Source organism: Suillus clintonianus, assembly GCF_016758775.1.
Source record: "Suillus clintonianus strain FC179 chromosome Unknown DEU56scaffold_14, whole genome shotgun sequence".
In the NCBI taxonomy this organism is placed as follows: Eukaryota; Fungi; Basidiomycota; class Agaricomycetes; order Boletales; family Suillaceae; genus Suillus; species Suillus clintonianus.
Window position 1 is genome coordinate 393,299 of NW_024539238.1, and position 18,604 is coordinate 411,902.

An 18,604-nucleotide genomic window follows, 5' to 3' on the forward strand; every position below is an offset into this window, starting at 1 on the left:
GTGCCCTTTCGTGCCGCACATCAAGGGAATCGGGATACGAAATTGCGAATCCTTCATATTTGGCTGTCCTCCGCTGGCACGCGAACTCCCCTGTACGGCAATGTTGATCGAAGTCGGTGTCGGTACTGGACTGGTGTCGGTGGGATCACCCAACCGACCAAGAGCGGACATGAGGACGCAATGCCTGCCAGTGTCCTTGCAAAAATGGTCTAGCGCAGGGACGCCAGACCAACTGTTTACATTAACCTGCACAGGATTCGGAATGCACACGTCTGCCGCTTGGTTCCTGTTTCGTATGGTTGCCGATTCTCAAGCGCGTGCGATGGGAGGCGCGTCAACCAGACCACATCCCTCACACACGAACTTAATGGATCAGGACCTGCCGTTTGAAATTGTGATGGCGGTTTCATCGTGTTGTAATCGGTGCTCGATGGTACCTCTACGTTGTGGCTCGCACATGGCGTGGTATGCAAAAACAACTCTTGGTCGACGCGCGCGGATATGAGGTCACATATAGACGGAGCCCGTGGATCTGGGCGCCCAAGGAAACCCATTCTATACTTTTTCTCCGCTGAAGAAGGAACCCTTGATATCACTTGCTGTGCCGACAGATCCCTTGAGACAAAAAATTATCGATCTGATCCAACTGAACCTCAATCTCGGTAAATATTTCACGTGAGGATTATGACTACTACCACTACTACTACTACTACTGACAGTCAAGGGTGGAACCCGGCCTTCAGTTTCCTAACGGTGTTGGGCGTGTGTTTTGGTTTTGCCAGAAATGCATAGCCTTTGACAACCGCGAGGGCTGCCTATTCATGGGGCTCGCCGGACTTACCCAGGATGTTACTATACAGGCCCCTAGATCTACCGACGTGAGTAACTCCCTTACCACGGGACTGGTTTGTAAATTGGGCCTTTCTAACAGCGAAGCTGCGCTGGAGGGTTGAATTTCGAATCCCAAGCAATTCGATCGAGGCAGATGACTCGTCCTTGTGCGTTGCGCCGACAAGACAATGGAAAACGTCCGGTGACAAAACCGGAGCTTTGTTGTGCGTTTCATGGAGACTCAATAAAACACTGCTTGAGTTCAAACCTTGTTTTACGGATGCAGAGAAGCCCAGGGTATGGAATCGCGTTCAGCTCAGCTGACTCGACGCCTCTCGACACCCTTTGTATTGGGCTGCATTCGAATTCATGCCCATTGACAATGAAGCCCTTCGCATGACTGTAAATTAGAACTGTTATGCAACTTCACAATAATCACACTACGATCGTGAGTCACCCGCTGAGAATAAGGGTGTTAATACCTCTGACAGGTACTGCGCCCTGTTTGGTGTCAAAGGGCGTTTGTCAAAGGAAGCTCTTGGAGATGATGCTCGGGAAGAATTCAGCTTCCAGCGAACGTCGAAAAGAAACCCTGAGCCGCTCGTGCTAAAAAAAGTAACTGGTTGAGGGCCTATGACGGTCCTATTTCATTTCTCGAAGGAACGGTGAGCAACTTTTACACTTCTCTAGAAGGTCTACAGAGAAACTTGACGTACCAGCGCCTGGGGCGCCCACCCCTGATATTCCGTCATCAGCTGGGTCGTTTTGCGCTTACAGAACGGATTCTCGTATAAGCGTTCATGAATTAAACGAGTGGTAGCGGGCTTGCATCCCAGAAACGTGTTCACCGCATGCCACTATGTACTACTTTATTCTCCATCGTCAAGTAAAGTGAGACCCCATCTATGTTCTAGAAAACCATTCAAGATATGGAATAATCATATGGAAGAGCCAACGAACGGCACCCCAAGTCGAGCGCCAAGTATGCAACGCAATTATCCGACCCAGAGCCTAAAGAGAAGTTACTTGCCTTCCCAGATGTTTATGCACCTGGGCTCACCACCTGCGGCGTAGGCACTTGTCCACCAACGAGCTCGCTGCCTGCGCCTTCATCGTTCTTCGGCGTCAATTCGGCTTGACCCTCCTTGTCCACATCATCCTGTTTCAGCTTGCTCATTTCCTTGATGAAACTCGTTCCCCAGAAGGCCGCGGAGTATTTGTTGACGTATTTGAAGAGCTTGCGGTGGTTCTCAGCACGCGTCTCTGTATCCATCGTGACAGCTTCGTGAATCGCGTCTGCGACTTGTTGAGGATCCCACGGGTTCACGACGATTGATCCGTTGAGACTCTGCGCGGCTCCGGCGAATTCGGAGAGGATCATTGCACCCTGACGAGCCTGCTGGCAAGCAATATACTCGTACGAGACCTGATGTGAATGACGTCAAAACATCACCCCGCAGGTGAAGAACTGAAGATTTACCAGATTCATTCCATCTCTCGTACTGGTCACCAAACAAACATCACTAATTGCGTAAAGGGCACACAGCTCGTCGAAGGCTAGACTCTTGTGCATGAAGTGTATCGGCATGAATTCGACTGTACCAAAACGTCCGTTAATGCGACCGACAAGTTCGTTTACCGTTGACCGTAGGTTTTGGTAGTCTTCGACATCTTGTCTAGACGGCACAGCGAGCTGGACCAACACGACCTAGCGATGGATGCGGATAAGTCAACCAGGCATTCACAAAAACTCCCACACTAACTTTGCCGATCCACTCAGGGTGCTGCGTTAAGAAGAGCTCGAGGGCGTGGAGTTTCTGGGGAACACCTTTGATGTAATCGAGACGATCAACCCCAACGATGACTTTGACTCCATTAAAACGCTGTTCCAGCTGAGCGATGCGAGATTTAACGGATTCCTTCTCTAGGTTCTGCACGTTGTTTAAATTTAATGTCGCATGTAATTTTACGTCGTGATACATACCTTGATGAATGAAGAGGGTTCGATGCCAATAGGGAATGTCCCAACGTGAGCTAAGCGACCCTCAAACTCAACACCATTTGGCATTGTGGGCAAGCCAAGGATGCGCGTGCAAGAAGACAAAAAGTGACGAGCATAGTCGTAAGTGTGAAAGCCAATGAGGTCGCAGAAGAGGATACCCAAAAGAATTTCACGTCGAACGGGGAGGATCCTGACACAGGGTCAGCGGATGATCGAACAATAAAGGGAGCCCACTTACCTGTAAATTTCACTGCTGGGGAAGGGTGTGTGCAAAAAGAACCCAATCTTGACGTCGGGTATTCTTTCAGAAGAGATGTTAACTTCCTCTTCAATACCCTCCGCAATCTTCGTCAGCTCTCGTTTCTGGTATTCCCCTCCAGATGAGCCGTCAACGAGGCCGCGTAGTATCATAGGAAGGAGCATCAGGTGATAATCCTGCACCCATACCATGCTGCCGGGTGTGATTTGCGAGCGTACTGTTTCCGCAAAACGGAAGTTGGCTTGACGGTACATGAGCCAATTCTCCTCATCGAAGTTCATCTCTCCGGGATGGTAATGGAATAGTGGCCACAGAATGGAATTGGAGAAGCCGTTGTAATGCCCCTCGGCGACGTCATCGTCAAGATATACAGCTTGACAAGAGTACTCCTCCATGAGACGCTTGTCAACATAAGCTCGGTCTTTCGGTGGGATGTAGAAACCGGGCCAACCAATCCAGGTGAAGCTCAACGACTTCTTGAAACCGGAAAGGGCAGATACAAGCCCTCCAGAAGACATTTTGAAGTGATATTCGCCTGCTGCATCTTTCGTGATTGTGATGGGAAGGCGGTTAGCGACAACGATGAGGTGTTTGCCCTCCATATCTGCAAAGCTTTCGGCGGAGGTTGGGAGGATAGAGGGTGCCATGGAGCGAATAAATTTATATAAGTGTTATAAGTGAGCAGATCTCTACGAAAACATGAAGGAGAGGCCGAATACGGGTGATTATCGGATATGGTGTGACGAAATGGCGGATGGGTTAGCGAGAACGCCGAGAAGGCTGGCAAACGTTTGCGTGATCGAAATCCTATTGTGAAAAATGTGTAGATCGATGGCTGAAGTGCCCTTGTCGACTGATCTTGGATGGCGGTTGGATGGATTATTGTCTTCTAGCTGGGTGCCCTACTTAACCCTAGCAGTCCACTTTCTGCAGCGTCATGACCATCATCATCGTATGGGAATTTCAACGGGAATCGCCACACAAGAGTCCACTAGGCCAGGCTTGGTCCATCGGACTCCATTGAGTCCATTCATCGGTCCCTGACTCTAGATGTACTAACGGGGCCACCAGTGAGAAACCCACACATCGATCAACGTGTCGCGATGAAAGAACGATTATCGTAGAGCTAAATATGTATGGTCTACGTAGAAGCATGAATTGGCGCCTCGCAGTGTTCCTTTCGCTTATATATTTTTGGGGATCGCATGATCAGCACGAGTGAGTGTTCTTATCAGCCTGCATGTGCATTAGATGATGTGTGTGATGGTAGATAACATGACATATCGACGAGTAATCTAGTCGAAGAGACCGAAACCCTGCAGACCAGCGTGTAAGCCCTAATTTCCATTTGTGCGAACCATGAGCAACTTACCATGTCATCGTCAGACTCCTCCTTCTCCTCAGCCTTCTCCTCAGCCTCGGCCTCAGCAGCAGCGGGTGCAGCCTCAGCGGCAGCAGGTGCGGCAACGGCAGCAAATGCGTCAGGGTTCTCCAAGTACTCCTTGGCCTGCATGAAACGTTAGCATAGTTGCTTGGCGTGATAAACTCGACAAAAATTCAGAAACAAGATTTGTGCATCCGTTAAAGTCAGCATTTTCAGTGTGTATGTTTGAAGCATCTCAATATTACGTGAATTGAATTTGAGCTGACCTTCTGGGCACCCTCGAACATGTAGTCGGTGGCCAAGCACACAGCAATAAGGTTCTTGTACGAGTTGACAAGCGAGTGCGTGACCGAGACGATGGTCGGGTAGTTGAGGGCCAATGAAATGGCAGCAATGGTCTGGATACCGGACATGAAGCGGTCAATGAGCACCTTCTCGTCGATATCGAGGACTTCGGGAGCGAACGCGTTTCCAGAGTCGAAAATTTGCACGACAGTCATACCATACGTGAACGGTGAGATGTTCAACATGTTCAGGAGAGTAGCCTCAGATGAACCGACACGGCTACCAGCGGTAACGACCTGGACCTCGGTCGAAATTTCAATGGTACCACGAGCGATCTTGGTGGGGATACCGAGGGCCTGGAAGAAGGAGGTCTTTCCGGGTTCCATACCGGTGTTCCCGGCGGGGACGAAGACATCCTTGGGGGCATAAGCACCGGCACGAGCAGGGGCGGCAATCTTGTTGGCAACAATGATGCTCCTGACTTCCTTGAGGTCTTGATCGGTGAAGACGAAACCGATGTTACCCCTGACGTGGGGAAGAAGACGCTCGAATTGGGGGTTCTCCGAGAGGATGGTACGGAGAGCACGGCGAACCATGGTGTTCTTGCCCATCAAGACGACACCTTTGCCACGGAGGGCAACACGGATCTGGTGCATCTGGTTGGAGCTAACATTGTCAACATTGACGATGAAGATGGAGGCTGCGGGCTTATCATTAAGCAAGGATTGTTAGACAAGTAAAAAAAAATTGAAACACACGATATTTGGAGATGAGCTCCTTTAGTTTGGTGAAGTAAACTTCCTTTTGCGCGCGAGTAGCACCCATTGTGATTTCTGATAGACCACGCGTTAAAGTGTCAAGACAGGGTGATAATTGATGTTACTCACATGAATATACAGGTGTGATTGTTTTTATGTGAAAATCAGTGCCTCCCGATTGACCTCTACATGAGCTTGTCAGCCAAACCAACACTTTCTGATATAGCATTACGCACCAGCAGCGGGCCAATGGATTTTTCAAGGCGACCGACTGGATGAGGATAATGTGAATATGTGTATTCCGGCGCTTCTGCTAAAGTTTCGGTAGACCGGGAAATGCCTTGCAGTTCAACAACAAAGTTCAAAGTCCGTCGGGCTATTCCGAGCGCTATGTTCATTTTGTAACGTGACGTGTAACGCGACGTGTTCCAAATTCGTCCATGCCATGGAATGTTGCGATGGTGTGTGTCGACCGTCCGAGTTTTGGGCGGCGTCGACGGTGCTCAGAGAATCAGGTTTTTAGTTTTATCTTACTTTTTTAACGCGTGACTTTTGACCGTCGTTCAATTCTAGGTTACTGTCTTATGCTAGCGCCCATGTCCAAGAATGCAGCCCCGGAACTCACAACCCATCTCTTGGGACACCAGGTGGTGGTCAGGAGTCTGGCCCGTCCGATAGCACTCGCGCCATAAGTGCTCTCCGAGAAATTCTAACGCCTCCTGCTGTGGTGCCAGAAACTTCCAGGAGACCGACACCCAATACTATTCGTTCATTTTATATCTCCGCAAAATCACGGGGCCAGTTGTCGCAGCTCGACTCAGGAATGCTTAGCGCGTTGATTGGTCTTTTTGGGTCCTTGTCTGTCGACCCATCAAGAAGACGTCTGTATACTAGTTCACTCCTTCCCTATGTGAAAGATGGTCCCGTAACTCGTGACTACTGGCCATTTGTGAAGGAGGTTGTATCATTTAAGCAGCAGAAGGGCATGACACTGGCACATTCAGATAGATATTGGATGATGCGAGCTGAGTTGGCGAGCTTTTCCCCCGCCAAAGATGGCCAGCCCGGTTGTAAGATAATTCATTTCGTTAGTAGTTCAGTCTAATCGAATTTTGAACAGATATGCACGCATTTAATCACTCTCTGTTCCGCGTACGACAACAATATATCCACCTTTCTCAACACGTCTTCGATCCAGATGTTCATGTTCCATATCTGACAGCGCTTTTGTCGAGCACGGACCCTCGTCACAAGCAGTGGGCCGTTGATGCGATGTCCTCCATTCTTCTCACTCATCTGTTTCTTCATCCGAAAGTGCTGAAAGTGTTGTGGGGGATTGTTCATAACACGGACGCTACACTTTTACAATCCATTCTATCAGCCATTTCAATTCGGGTCACTCGTTTTCCGTCGCCGTGTGGGGATACTCCAGGAGCCCACAATGCTGTACCTGTTGATGCTACCACCTTCACGTCTGCACTTTTAGTATTTCCGTTACCCGTACCAAGCCCCTCCCCCCATGTGAAAGCCATCACGGAGTTGCTGCACGAGGCTTTTTCATCCAACATTCCACTAGTCCATCGGCGAAGCAATCTACTCCTGTGTTCTCTGCTGCAGAGCTGCAACGGCAACGGAATTTCCATTTCATCACTCGAATTTCCTCTGGATGGAGGTGCATCCATGTGGAAGACCCTGTTTGCCCTTGCGATTCTTGAAGAGGTTACGCGAGCCGCGGGTCCAGCTCTTCTTCATGATCGTGCCCTCCGCGGACGTATTCAAGAGTTGATACGTTCTCTTCATGAGTCCTGGTTGCACCTCATGTCCAATGAATCGCCCCCCACCCTCGTTTCACGTGTTGTTACGACTTCTCTCTTTCGCCTCTCTGGTGCGGTAGCGGATCTGAAGCTGTTCGCAGCGTGCCAGGAATCGAGCACAAACTTCGGACTTTGGACCGGCGATTCTTCAGACACCGTGGAGGGGCCGCAATTGGCAGCAATGGCAGCGATGCATCTCGCTGCCTTGGTGCAAGTGCGTGGGTGTAGAGCTGAATTGGTCATGAAGACGTTGAGTTCCTACTCGACTGACGTGCAGCTCCACAGTGTTATCGTGTCAGCAGCTGTCAAGGACCTCGTTCATCGTGACGTCGAGCTCGCTCGTATGTTGTACAGCATTGCTGTCCGGAGTGGACGCGACATCGATGTCGATACCACATATGCTTTGGCTAGGACACTCCCACCTTCTCATGCTGTACGTTTTCTCAAGGACGATCGATTTTCTCGAGAACAAGTAGGAGGCCTTCTAAGCAGTGTTGCTCGTTGCCTCAAGGAGATGAGGCATCAACATCACGACACTGACCTTTTCGATGACCTTGGCATTTCTCTCTGCAAACTCTACGCGACCTCCCTTCCCCCCGTTCACTTCCGTGGGCATCTTCAACTTCTTCTAGCCGAGCTATGCAAGCGGGGCAGTGGGTTCCAGACTGCGGCTATTATTGCTAACGTCATCAAATTCCACTCGACCTTCTTTCAATTCTCGTTCTTGCTGCGGCTGGTTCGCCTGTTTTTGCGCCGCAAGCAATTTCGTTGCGCGTTGAAAATGCAGAAAATTTTAGTCGACGCACGCGGGGGATATGCTGTTAACCTACGCCACATGATCACGACACGCCTTGGTGCGACAGGCAGTAGACGCCTATCCACGAATATTTTTGTGCCAGGGCGCAAGTCGACTGCCTTGTTTCGAGGTGGCCATTTCTGGGCAGCGGGTACTTTATTCAAGAGCGCTATGAGCAGTGGCCCAGTATACAACAGAGTTCTTCAAGGTTTAATCTACGATAGGCGAGCGCATGCCGCAAAGGTTGCTTTCAGTCGTGTTGCAAGCAAGGTCGACAAGAAAACTCGAACGATCCTAGGTAACACGCTTTTGCACGGTGTCCTCATACGTCCGGTCCCGAGAAACGGCAGACGTGTCCGCAAGCTCCTCGGACTCCTCGACACCCTCGTGAGGTGCCAGCAGTTTGCACCTGACAGAATCACTGTCAACATCATTCTAAAGGCGCTGATAGCTTGGAGGACTGCGTTCGATTATCAGCGCCTACGCGCGCTGTTCGACCACATGGTCCGTGGTGGATACCCTGCAGGGACCCATTCACCTTCCCATCCGCCTTTCAGCACCCCGCCTCTACGCACCAGTGGAACTCTCGCGCTCTCGAAGCTTCCGCCATATATATCATTTGAGAAGCATGCGCAACCAATGCTCAAGATGTTTATCAAGGCATTTTATCTTCGGAATGATGTGGAGGCTGCGCGTACGGTGGTAGAGATTTTGAAGATTGAGCAACAGAAGGCTATCTTGCAGAGAGAGCGGCGGTCAGCGGCACGTTTGAGAGGCTGGATGAAGGCAGAGTGTACGAACGAAAGGGATGTTACGACGCATGTTCATAATGATAGATCATAATAGACTTTTCCCGTCACTTTCGAGAGGGACTTCTGAAAACTTGACCACCTTTTGTTGATCGTATGGTATATCGTGTTGTGACCACAGTAACTTCAACTATATGTGGCATTCAATGGCGTATCAAACAAAAGGGTCCACAGTGCTATCATGGTGGCTGTGCTTGCTGTATTTCATTTTGCAGTGTCTGTCGCACTTCTCCTTATAAACGACCACCATCTCCGTTCAACTTCATTCCTCGACATGGCAACAGCTACAGAGGTTTTTTCTGTTAACGGCTTAGATTCGAGTTCTACGAGTTCATCAATGTCCATTCGAGCTACCAAGGTAAGCGGAGCACTCGAACTTAACAGGCCCCTACTGAGCAATGTCTTAGCGTAAATTCGACGATGCGCTTCAAAGCCTCGACAGTGCCGTAGCTCCAGCAAAACCATTAATTGAAAGGCCAACGGCTCCCAAGCGACCACACATGACCCGTTCCCTCTACTCTACGCTCGCCAAGTACGGTATCAAGTCCAACGTACCAAAACCACCCATCGAGTCAGTCAAATTTCGCGGTTTACGACATAGATTTCTCTGAATTTGCTCTCGTCTTGCCTCTATTCCTGTTTGCTCAACAGTACCCCGGATAAGCATGATATTTCCAAGAGTGCTCCTCACCTGGCTGCGATTCTGGCCCGCTCCAAGACCAAAGGAGCTACCCCTTTTGCACACCCCAGTGTTCCAGCATCAGCTTCACTCGCCTCGGAATATCGGCCATCATCTACTCAGTCATTTTTGTTCCGTCTATCGACCTACAAGTTGGCGACATACGCTAACAAGCCTCCCCAAATCGACGCTGTGGCTGCAGCGAAGTGCGGTTGGATAAACGATGGCAAAGACAGACTAGTGTGTGGGATTTGTGATGTTTCATGGGTTGTCGCGGGGCGAGACGGCATGACACGAGAAGCCGGTAAGGTTTAGAAGGTAGGTAAAGGACAAGGTACACTACTGAACGTTTTTCTTTCGTACCATAGCCAATACGCTTGTTGAGAAGCAGCGCATTCAGTTAGTAGAGATGCACAAGGACGGATGTCCTTGGCGTACTAGGCAGTGTGATGGTGAGTTGTTCTTCGAGGTGTACCTGAACTCCCCCCTCACCTGATTCATTAGCATCGATTTACCGCGTGCCGCTTCAAGCACCGGCTGCCATGGCACGGGACATCAAGTCCAATGCGCTCACTTTAGAGCCGCTGTTGACAGATGTGGTGATCAAACATCCACTGGTGGGTCGAACTACACCATTTTCCCGTGTAATGCTTATACATTTCATCAGTCGGCTTCTCAGATTTCCTCCCTTCGTTCAGCAATTGGCTCACTCAAGCCTGCTCAGGCGCAGCCAGAGGCCGAGGACGAGTCTGCCATGCAAACTGATGCAGACCCTGAGCCATCGGATACTGCAATCGTGACTGCCCTCTTTGGCTGGTCATTGGCTCCGCCTTCTCCTCCCTCGGAACGCAATCGCACTACGTCTCTTTCTCGGATAGCTACAACGTCCAGACCAGCGTCCCCGTCTCTATCTAGAACTTCATCAATTTCGCGTCGTACCGTTCAATGGGGGCGGGGAGATTCGCCGTCCCCGATGCCCTCTTCGCCCCTTAGTAGTATCTCGCAGATTGGAGGCACACCTATGCGCGCGCGCACGCCACGGTTGAGCGACATTAGCGGGAGAAGCGCCCGGGACACATCTCTTCTACACTGTTCCTTGTGCCAACGACGCGTCGGCCTCTGGGCATTCACACCTCAGTTTCCTCAAATACCACAAGACGGCAGCTCGCCGCCACGTCCGAAGGAGAGGCACTTTGATCTGCTGAATGAACATCGGTCGTATTGTCCATACGTCGTCCCCTCAACGGTGGTGCCGAAGCTGCCCATGCCTCCTACTTCGCCTGTTTCTGTGAACGCATCGGCAGATGGCGCAATAGGGGGGTGGCGTGCTGTGCTGACCGTTGTACTTCGACACGGGCTGAGTGAGCGACAGCGCAATGCGCGCTTATCACTGCTTGGAGGGGATAATGAAGTAATGCCTGGAAATGATGAGCTTGAGGGTGTAGAAGCTATGGTAGCGGGGGTAAAGAGCAAAGGGGTGAGTTCATGTGCACAACTAGAGTCTCGATCACAGACTGATTGCCCATCTCACAGGGACGAGAACTATTGAATTATGTCAAAGGACTGTTGGGTTGATGTGTGTTTTGTATTCATGCTTGCTTGTGTTCCCATCGTTTGATCGAACAAATGCATATGTATTCCCGATCTGACCGAAGATATCAATTTCAAGATCACGATAAAACATACATACAAGTAGGGATCTAGTCTACGTCTATTGGTACTATCTGCGGAAACAACAGTATGCAGGCCTGAACCACACGAAAAGGAATTCCGGATCAATATAAAGCTCCTTCATTTAAACCTGTCTACTTGTCTCTATATCTTTCAAAGAAATATTACTCCTCTCGCACATTCCGCGGAAAACCCCACCTTCCATCTTGAATAGATTGGATGGAGTGTCAAATTCCTTTAATAGCAGTGAGCATTAACCGCTGAATAGCACTGAAAACAACTCGCTGCAACAAGGCCGGCCTCGAGGACCAGAATCCGATCGTACGAAATGATAGTTCGAAGCCGGTCTGAAGTATTATCATCAGGTCACAGTGTGGTGTCGAGCCAAAAGGATAAAACGCACGAGCAATACAAAGTAGCGTGCGGTCCTTGAATTCCGTCTGAATCGTCTGTTGGATCTTGCTATCGGTGTTGAGATCAACAGAGGCTCTGAAAACAAGCATGTCAACATCAGCTTCCAGGAAGAAAGCATATTACTAACGTGGCCTCGTCGAGCACGACGACTTTGCAATCTTTCACCAACGCACGAGCTAGACTGAGCAGAGATCTTTCTCCAACACTCAGGTTCGCTCCCTCGCTCTCGATGGTTCTGTCAAGGTCATAGCGGGTGGTGTAAGTTTGCTCCCTCTCGATGACATCGCTACCAGAGGTGTGTTTCGAGGTGGTGCTGGAATCAACAAGACAAGACCGATGTAGCGCATCCCATAATTCTGCGTCACTGTGTTGGGAGAATGGATCCAGGTTGGACCGGATGGTCCCTGGTGGTCATTTAGCGCTTCAAACAAGAGCATATAAATGAACGACACCGACCGCTAAAGAGAAGAGGCTATCGAGTTCGTACATCAGTACTCAGTCCTGGTTTAGTTAACAAAAGAAAACTTTACAGACATCTTGAGGGATGATGGAAATCCTGGAGCGGAGGTCTTTAAGACCAATCGTAGATATATCGACACTAGAAAGGGTGAAAACCAATCTTCATCATGAGCGACGATTAACGCACCCATCGACAGTAATGGAACCACCAGACAACTCGACGATTCGAAACAACGCAAGCATCAACGAAGATTTTCCCGCACCGGTCCTGTTTGACAGAATGCCACGTCAGTACACATCTAAAGGTCAAATGAATCACTGGCTGACCTTCCAACGACACCTATCTTTTCACCTCCTTCGACCTTGACTGAGATGCCCATCAATACGTTGGGAAGGCCAGGTCTATATGCCATCTTGACATCTTTAAACTCGACAGCACCACATTCAGGCCACTGCGCCGGGGGCTTGCGTGCTTCGATCACATGCGGCGCCTCCTGCGGGATCGTGCTGCAATCGACATACTCCACCACTGTAAAATCTAAGGGAAAATGGAGGTCTACTAAAATTTGTGACTCACATCGTTCCACTGCATTCATGGAATTCTGAAGCAAACGACAATTGATTAGCCAGTAATGCAAGAAAAGGAACGGCCTACGTCGACGTCGGCCGTCTGTTGGACCACGACACCGCACATGACTGACAGCAATACTTTGATACGAAGAGGTTAACATGATAGACTTTTGGTGGAGACATTGGAAGACCCACTGGTATACGTCAGTACCAGTCCTATCTGGGCGGCATTGATCCCGGAGACGTTGGTCACTGCGAGAAGAGCGACCTATCGACGTCGCAGCATTGGGCGGGCTCGAGATATTTCTAATTAAATAGTCACTCACAAAGAAGACCATCACCCCTCCCATGAAGTCTAACCTTACACCAAGCCATCTGAGGGAAGGTGATGAGCCGACAACCGCCATGATATAGATATATGTCAAAGTGTACTCACCTCGTGTTAGTAATCACGAGGTATAGAGCTCTATCCTCCAGATCGACATAGTATCTGTTGGTGTCAATGAACCGCTTCATTTCTCCGTAGCTTCGGATGGTAGGAAGTCCTGTCAATGTCTCGGAAAAGTGGGCATACAGAAGAGAGCGAAGCATTGAGTCTGATGGTCGTTATCAGTAGTTGTCGGTGTCAAAAACACACCGACGAACCCAGGCGCTTGACCTCGCGGGCACTGGTTCTATAGAAGGCAGCGAAGTAGCTGTTACCGATGGCGATGAAGAAGACGGCAATAACTGGACAAGCGTGAGCCATATCCTCGCAAACGATATCTTTATATACTGACCAAAGTACGGTTCGATGGCAGCAACGATGATGACAGAGCCCATCACCATGGATAGTAAAAGAACAACTGGATCTCCATGGTTAGTCCCCGTAAGCGAAGTATACGGCTAGCGTACACAATCTTAATGCCACTGGACCATGCATAAGTGAAATCTCACCATGCGACGATAGATCACTCACATGCTAACTGATTATCGATAGCTGAGCGAAAAGTGTCAGCAAAACACAGCATAGCACAAATTAGCGCGGTGCTCACCGTCGACGTCTTTGCCAAAAATGCTCAGGATTCGGCCCATAGGCTATAGGAAGATGATCAACATCTGGCGTTGCAATTTTATGCCTGCATAACTACTCACCGTAGTGTCAAAGAAGGACATGGGCGCATAAAAGATGTTGCGTGCGGACTTCTGGTACAAGTTTTGAGACACATAAGACGCCACAATGTCCATTCCAGCACCACTTTGTAAATTGCGTCGATTCAGCATGTTGCGATATACGATAAGGAACCGACTTACAGGAAGAACGTAAAGACTGCCTGACAAACGCCGAGGCACCCATACAGCGTTTGATAGAATGAGTTCGGTCGGTTGAATTTGCTGCGCCATAATGTCAGAAACGGGACCGATAAATCGAAAAAAAGAAACGCACTTGCTCTCCCACCAAACTAGCGTATACGAGTTCAGGATTTGGCTTCCCTGCGCCGCAATCATGAAGAAAATAATCAGAGGTCCCATGATCGAACCGCGTCCTGCAACCAAGTAGGTCCAGTACACTGCACCACTGTCTCAATGCACGGTGCCCCTGAAAGATGAACTCGGACGCACCTCTCCAGGACACAGAACCCGTCGACCGCTTCTCTTGTGACATCAAGCGACCTTCGAGTTTACCGCTGCCGGTAGCCTTGTCTCTGGTTCTTTCTGACTTCAACTTCACGAGCTCGACGGTGATGCTCGTCTGCGGAGCGACTTCCTCTGCTCGGTCGTTGTCCTTCCCCTCAGAAGCATGGCCGCCGAACTCGAGGTCCAAACGCGCAAAGTCCCCGCCGCGAGAGATCAGTTCATCATAGGTTCCGCTTTCTGTGATGACGCCGTTGTTTAGTGTGTAGATGTGATCTACCTGCGAAAGGAAGTGGATCGCGTGAGTGACCAGAATGACGGTGACGCCACGATTTCGCAGGGCGCCCAAAATGGCATCTTGGAACAACGACTTTCCGACGTGTGCATCCACTAAAGGCAGTCGTCAGTAAGAGAGACGCGACAGAGATCGTATAGCTCACCCGCTGAGAGCGGGTCATCGAATATGACAATGTCAGGGTCGAAGTACAGAGCACGAGCGATGTTGACCTAGGCGGAAGATGTAAATCGAGTCTTTGAGGCAGAGACGCGCGGCGAACTCACTCTCTGCTTCTGGCCGCCACTGAGATTGATGCCCCTTTCTCCGATCTGAAATAGAGCATCAGCAATGTGATCAAGTTGAATTTGTCCGCCATGCCTCAGTCAAATCCCCATCTGGGAGCAGTTGGAGATCAGGAAGTAGGCAAGTGGTCTCGATAACACGCCAATATCTATTTTCCTCGAATGGTTGGCCAAAAGTGATATTATCCCGCTGATCTTAATGGGTGAGATGCATTCACTCTTTGAGGGCGACATCGTGCTCACCAGGGTTGCATTCTGGATCCATGCGGTCTGCGGACAATAGCCGACGCGACCACCGAACGAGACTTGCCCGGAGACTTTCCTCATCTCCCCTATCAATCCTTGCAACAAGCTGGACTGTTCGTGGGTCAGAATTGCTTCAAAACTTTGTCCGGTGAGATTACCTTGCCGCTTCCGACAGGCCCGACCACGGCGGCCAGCCGACCTCGTGGGATGGCCATGGTCACATTCTTGACCCTAAAGAGCGGTGCATCCTTTCCAGGAGCGGGCTGCCCCTTCGCCTTGTCATCTTTCACGCTGTTGCCCTTACCCATGTCCTTCTTCGAGCTGAAAGCTTCACTGGAGTCCTTTTCGAAAGACTCCCACTCAAACGTCGCATCTTTCACCACGAGCGCGAGCTCTTGGTCCTTGTCGATCACGAGCGTATCTTCAGACATAAGCTCAGCGTGGAACACGCGTGTGAGCCGCTGGATGGCGCTGGATGCGTCAGGGATGGTAGCCAGAGCGCGTGGCATGGCCATCATTGGTTGCCGGAGAATCTATTTATCGTTTAGAATGATTATGTACGCTTCTGGACAGAATCCCACCTGGAACAGACTCAGCGAGACGAATATGGCAGCAATGTCGAAGTCGTGCGCTGTGAGGGTGTATGTTACGAAGGCTAGTGTAGCAGCGAGAACTGGGAGTGAAAGCGCGACCGCCATACTGCAGAAGATCGAATCAATAACACGTCACCACATCATATACGTCTGAACTTGCTTTACTGAAGTTAAATGAAGCATCCGTCGAATACCACGCAATTCATTCTTTCGAAGCTCGAAGATTCCTGAGTATAGTTCGTGAGTGTGATGTCAATTATTCTTGACATCGTTGCTTACTTTGAAGAAGAGGAACCTCGTAGGAGAAGAACTTGACCACTCGTATGGCCCCTGCGCACCTCGTCAGCATCCCCAAACATTCCAAATTCCAGCTGCTCCAAGGCTACGTACCGAGTATCTCTAGCAGGACTTTAGCACGTTGATCAGTCCACTTCATTGACCCCAAGCGCATACTGCGCTGCAGGGCCATTAACCGTTCTTGAAGTGGAATGAAGAGGACAAAAAGAGAGCAACCAGCGAGCGCAGACGGTCCGAGCTAATTTTCAGTGTCATTATAAATAACGAATTCTTCTTAGCGTGCCACAAACCTCGTTTAGAAGAATGATTACACAAATTATGACCTGGATAGGCGCTGTCCAGGCTTTAAGATGTTAAGCCATCTCAAAATTTGGAAGTCAAGTCGCGTATACTTACCTCCATGCTGGTAGTGAGGGAGGAGCTACGGTTAGTCGATGACATTTGCGTATTGCTCAAGTGTGCGACTCACAAACCACTCAGCGGCCATATCAATCCTACTCACGTCAGTGGAAATGTGGTTAACCAGCGCAGCATTGTTGAGTTTGACACGCGCTTTGCCTGTGAGCTTCAACCCACGCTCATAAATACACGTTACCAGTGCGGCTCTGGTCAACAAGCCTGTTGCCATTGAACACCAGAAGAACTTGGAATGCATTAGTTTGGCTAGGTATCTTCACCTCACAGCCTTTTACGCACCTGGTGGGTGCAGACGCTTTGAGTCACGCTAAGCAAAAAGAGTCCAAAAGCCATGGCAATACCGCGAGCGACATTGGGGACGGATTCTCCGGCAGCAATCGCAGCGGAACGCTCCTCTGCAAAGACGATGATTTGCTGCACGGGACGAAATTGTCAGAAATCACCACAACCGCGACAGGTTGTTAATTACCCGAAGGACGAGAGGACTCATGAGTTGTGTTGTATCACCGAGGACCTGCATGACATTGGTAAATTTATTATGACAGCGACGATTTATGAGGAAGACTCGTGCCCTGCATATGCCTCCAATCCAGAACAAATTACGAAAGACATCGTTCAAAGCCCATGTAAGGCTGGCTTCTTTTCGTCCGTCGCATTCTTGCCAGCGTTTGTGAAATACTGTACGTCGCTCGGACCAAGTCGAGCCTTGTGCGTGCCCTTTACTGGGGATTGCACGCAAGACCCAGCCAGTACGCTTCAAGAGAGACGGCTTGAGCTCTCCACTCTCAAGACGTGCGTTCCAGTCGGCTGCTGCCTGAACACGCCGTTGCCATGCAGCTTCGAGTTTGGCGGCGAGGACGGCTGACTCCCGGGATGTGTCCATTTTATGTAGATCAGACGCTTGCAGCGTGCGTTGATATCCGAGAACCTGAATATATGCGTTAGAACAATCCTTTCGAAGAGGGATTCAACAGCCGACCATTAAACTGGTGGCCCAGGAGTAAGTCAGCCGAGAGACAATGGAAGCATTGGCCAAAGGCGTCAGCTGTAGAACACCACGATATTAGAAGGGGCATTTAAGACATTAGCACAGGGGTTCGCGTACTGCTGCATCCTCCAGAGACGAGGGAGCTGGAGGCGGAGGGTCCTTAGATAACCTGCTCGTGGTTCGATGGAGGGCATTGCTTGCAAAAGCAGCTCACTCACCACAACTGCCACCATTTTCGACGAAAGTTGGTATGTTCATTACCAGTATCGAGCTGAAGGTTCAAATATCGATGAAGATTGGATGCATTAGCCCCATCGAGGTCTTCGTCGATTGAGATCTTGTCGTCCTGCGCAGGCCCTTCTTCGACTTTTTCGTCCTGCACGTACTCTGAGCGTTGGAAGGCCATGTGGGAGAGTCGGTGATAATCCTGGACCAGATGAATAACAGCTAGCTGGGGGAAGAGGTGACGATTGCATGATTATACGTGCATCCTAGTGCCAACGACCCGGTATGATAGTATCACACATTGCCACGAGTATGAGACAAGATTAGCGTACCCAAACTTTAATGCTGGGCTGCCAGTACTCAGTCGATCAAACCGTGGATAACCGTTGATTCGTGAACGTTGGCTCGGGCCATTTTGGTGGGTTCTTGAATTGGATTATTTCCTGAATCTAAGGCCTGATGTTTCGCTCCATCGAATGCCCATCCTGATACTTGTTCGTACTTATTAGTGGCGGTATCGAAGGTCTCGTTACTAATCCGGGATTCGCAATAGGTTAGCGATATGCTCTTGAGCCGAAAAGTTTGGTCTCATGGTACCAGTCTGCCACGTTCTGGTCATGAAGCATCATGCACAGCGAGATCGCACCCGTGGAAGATACCGAAGGTCAATACTCTGCATCCAACGAAATCCAGCGCTGGCCTCCCGGAAGTGAAGCAAATTGCCGAAGAATGATATAGCAAAAGGTCAACAAGTACATGTGAAGTCAAAAGAGGTGGTGCTTTTAGATACCTACAGGCTATTGCCGATGATTTACATTTTGACTTGGGAACGGCGGAGTTAGAGGAAGAACTGCTTGAGAATCTAATGCTGATGGTTACATTTCAATAATGACTCCATGACAGCGACCTCCCAC

At 49.8% G+C, this 18,604-nt stretch overlaps 5 protein-coding genes across 5 annotated transcripts; 2 read left to right on the forward strand and 3 right to left on the reverse strand.

Moving 5' to 3' along the window:
• Positions 1 to 1,394: 1,394 nt before the first annotated feature.
• Positions 1,395 to 4,030, reverse strand: DEU56DRAFT_131427 (glycosyltransferase family 20 protein). Its single transcript, XM_041344702.1, has 5 exons — positions 3,072 to 4,030; positions 2,816 to 3,023; positions 2,595 to 2,762; positions 2,312 to 2,539; positions 1,395 to 2,257 (listed from the first exon to the last, which is right to left on the reverse strand). The coding sequence occupies exons 1-5, from the start codon at positions 3,737 to 3,739 to the stop codon at positions 1,874 to 1,876; spliced, it is 1,656 nt and encodes a 551-aa protein (XP_041211818.1). The 5' UTR covers positions 3,740 to 4,030; the 3' UTR covers positions 1,395 to 1,873.
• A 357-nt stretch (positions 4,031 to 4,387) lies between these two features.
• Positions 4,388 to 5,586, reverse strand: DEU56DRAFT_753473 (ribosomal protein L10-domain-containing protein; the record flags this gene model as incomplete). The annotated part of the gene is made up of 4 exons (XM_041349719.1): positions 4,388 to 4,408; positions 4,465 to 4,599; positions 4,743 to 5,461; positions 5,520 to 5,586. The coding sequence occupies 4 exons, from the start codon at positions 5,584 to 5,586 to the stop codon at positions 4,388 to 4,390; spliced, it is 942 nt and encodes a 313-aa protein (XP_041211819.1).
• Positions 5,587 to 5,949: 363 nt separating this feature from the next.
• On the forward strand, positions 5,950 to 9,015 carry DEU56DRAFT_852664 (uncharacterized protein). The gene is made up of 3 exons (XM_041355212.1): positions 5,950 to 6,034; positions 6,093 to 6,589; positions 6,640 to 9,015. The coding sequence occupies exons 1-3, from the start codon at positions 5,970 to 5,972 to the stop codon at positions 8,970 to 8,972; spliced, it is 2,895 nt and encodes a 964-aa protein (XP_041211820.1). The 5' UTR covers positions 5,950 to 5,969; the 3' UTR covers positions 8,973 to 9,015.
• Positions 9,016 to 9,173: 158 nt separating this feature from the next.
• On the forward strand, positions 9,174 to 11,592 carry DEU56DRAFT_785050 (C3HC zinc finger-like-domain-containing protein). The gene is made up of 8 exons (XM_041352255.1): positions 9,174 to 9,296; positions 9,346 to 9,509; positions 9,590 to 9,921; positions 9,986 to 10,069; positions 10,122 to 10,234; positions 10,285 to 11,094; positions 11,151 to 11,528; positions 11,576 to 11,592. The coding sequence occupies exons 1-7, from the start codon at positions 9,213 to 9,215 to the stop codon at positions 11,190 to 11,192; spliced, it is 1,629 nt and encodes a 542-aa protein (XP_041211821.1). The 5' UTR covers positions 9,174 to 9,212; the 3' UTR covers positions 11,193 to 11,528; positions 11,576 to 11,592.
• Positions 11,073 to 18,193, reverse strand: DEU56DRAFT_978456 (ABC protein). The gene is made up of 39 exons (XM_041359698.1): positions 18,023 to 18,193; positions 17,684 to 17,956; positions 17,583 to 17,634; positions 17,457 to 17,522; positions 16,947 to 17,405; positions 16,757 to 16,891; positions 16,530 to 16,703; positions 16,457 to 16,463; positions 16,351 to 16,403; positions 16,154 to 16,298; positions 16,043 to 16,093; positions 15,912 to 15,990; positions 15,752 to 15,869; positions 15,329 to 15,703; positions 15,168 to 15,281; positions 14,907 to 14,951; positions 14,786 to 14,852; positions 14,334 to 14,735; positions 14,158 to 14,281; positions 14,025 to 14,105; positions 13,866 to 13,968; positions 13,766 to 13,808; positions 13,690 to 13,710; positions 13,626 to 13,640; positions 13,511 to 13,576; positions 13,377 to 13,460; positions 13,168 to 13,327; positions 13,058 to 13,106; positions 12,927 to 12,999; positions 12,817 to 12,857; positions 12,739 to 12,763; positions 12,489 to 12,690; positions 12,349 to 12,429; positions 12,237 to 12,300; positions 12,159 to 12,174; positions 11,830 to 12,106; positions 11,692 to 11,777; positions 11,574 to 11,635; positions 11,073 to 11,523 (listed from the first exon to the last, which is right to left on the reverse strand). Exons 2-39 carry the CDS (start codon positions 17,869 to 17,871, stop codon positions 11,413 to 11,415), a joined length of 4,314 nt encoding a protein of 1,437 aa, XP_041211822.1. The 5' UTR covers positions 17,872 to 17,956; positions 18,023 to 18,193; the 3' UTR covers positions 11,073 to 11,412.
• Positions 18,194 to 18,604: the final 411 nt, after the last annotated feature.

Excerpts from the sequence above, each read along its gene's own strand:
- DEU56DRAFT_131427 (XM_041344702.1), bottom strand. The coding sequence starts at position 3,739 with ATGGCACCCTCTATCCTCCCAACCTCCGCCGAAAGCTTTGCAGATATG. Across the intron at positions 2,763-2,815 it reads AACCCTCTTCATTCATCAAG|AACCTAGAGAAGGAATCCGT; the intron begins GTATGTATCACG and ends AACAACGTGCAG. Across the intron at positions 2,540-2,594 it reads ACCCTGAGTGGATCGGCAAA|GTCGTGTTGGTCCAGCTCGC; the intron begins GTTAGTGTGGGA and ends ATCCATCGCTAG.
- DEU56DRAFT_852664 (XM_041355212.1), top strand. The coding sequence starts at position 5,970 with ATGTTGCGATGGTGTGTGTCGACCGTCCGAGTTTTGGGCGGCGTCGAC. Across the intron at positions 6,035-6,092 it reads GACGGTGCTCAGAGAATCAG|GTTACTGTCTTATGCTAGCG; the intron begins GTTTTTAGTTTT and ends GTTCAATTCTAG. Across the intron at positions 6,590-6,639 it reads CAAAGATGGCCAGCCCGGTT|ATATGCACGCATTTAATCAC; the intron begins GTAAGATAATTC and ends AATTTTGAACAG.
- DEU56DRAFT_785050 (XM_041352255.1), top strand. The coding sequence starts at position 9,213 with ATGGCAACAGCTACAGAGGTTTTTTCTGTTAACGGCTTAGATTCGAGT. Across the intron at positions 9,297-9,345 it reads TGTCCATTCGAGCTACCAAG|CGTAAATTCGACGATGCGCT; the intron begins GTAAGCGGAGCA and ends GCAATGTCTTAG. Across the intron at positions 9,922-9,985 it reads CGGCATGACACGAGAAGCCG|CCAATACGCTTGTTGAGAAG; the intron begins GTAAGGTTTAGA and ends TTCGTACCATAG.
- DEU56DRAFT_978456 (XM_041359698.1), bottom strand. The coding sequence starts at position 17,871 with ATGGCCTTCCAACGCTCAGAGTACGTGCAGGACGAAAAAGTCGAAGAA. Across the intron at positions 15,282-15,328 it reads GGCCTGTCGGAAGCGGCAAG|TCCAGCTTGTTGCAAGGATT; the intron begins GTAATCTCACCG and ends ACCCACGAACAG. Across the intron at positions 13,969-14,024 it reads GCAGTCTTTACGTTCTTCCT|TGGTGCTGGAATGGACATTG; the intron begins GTAAGTCGGTTC and ends CAATTTACAAAG.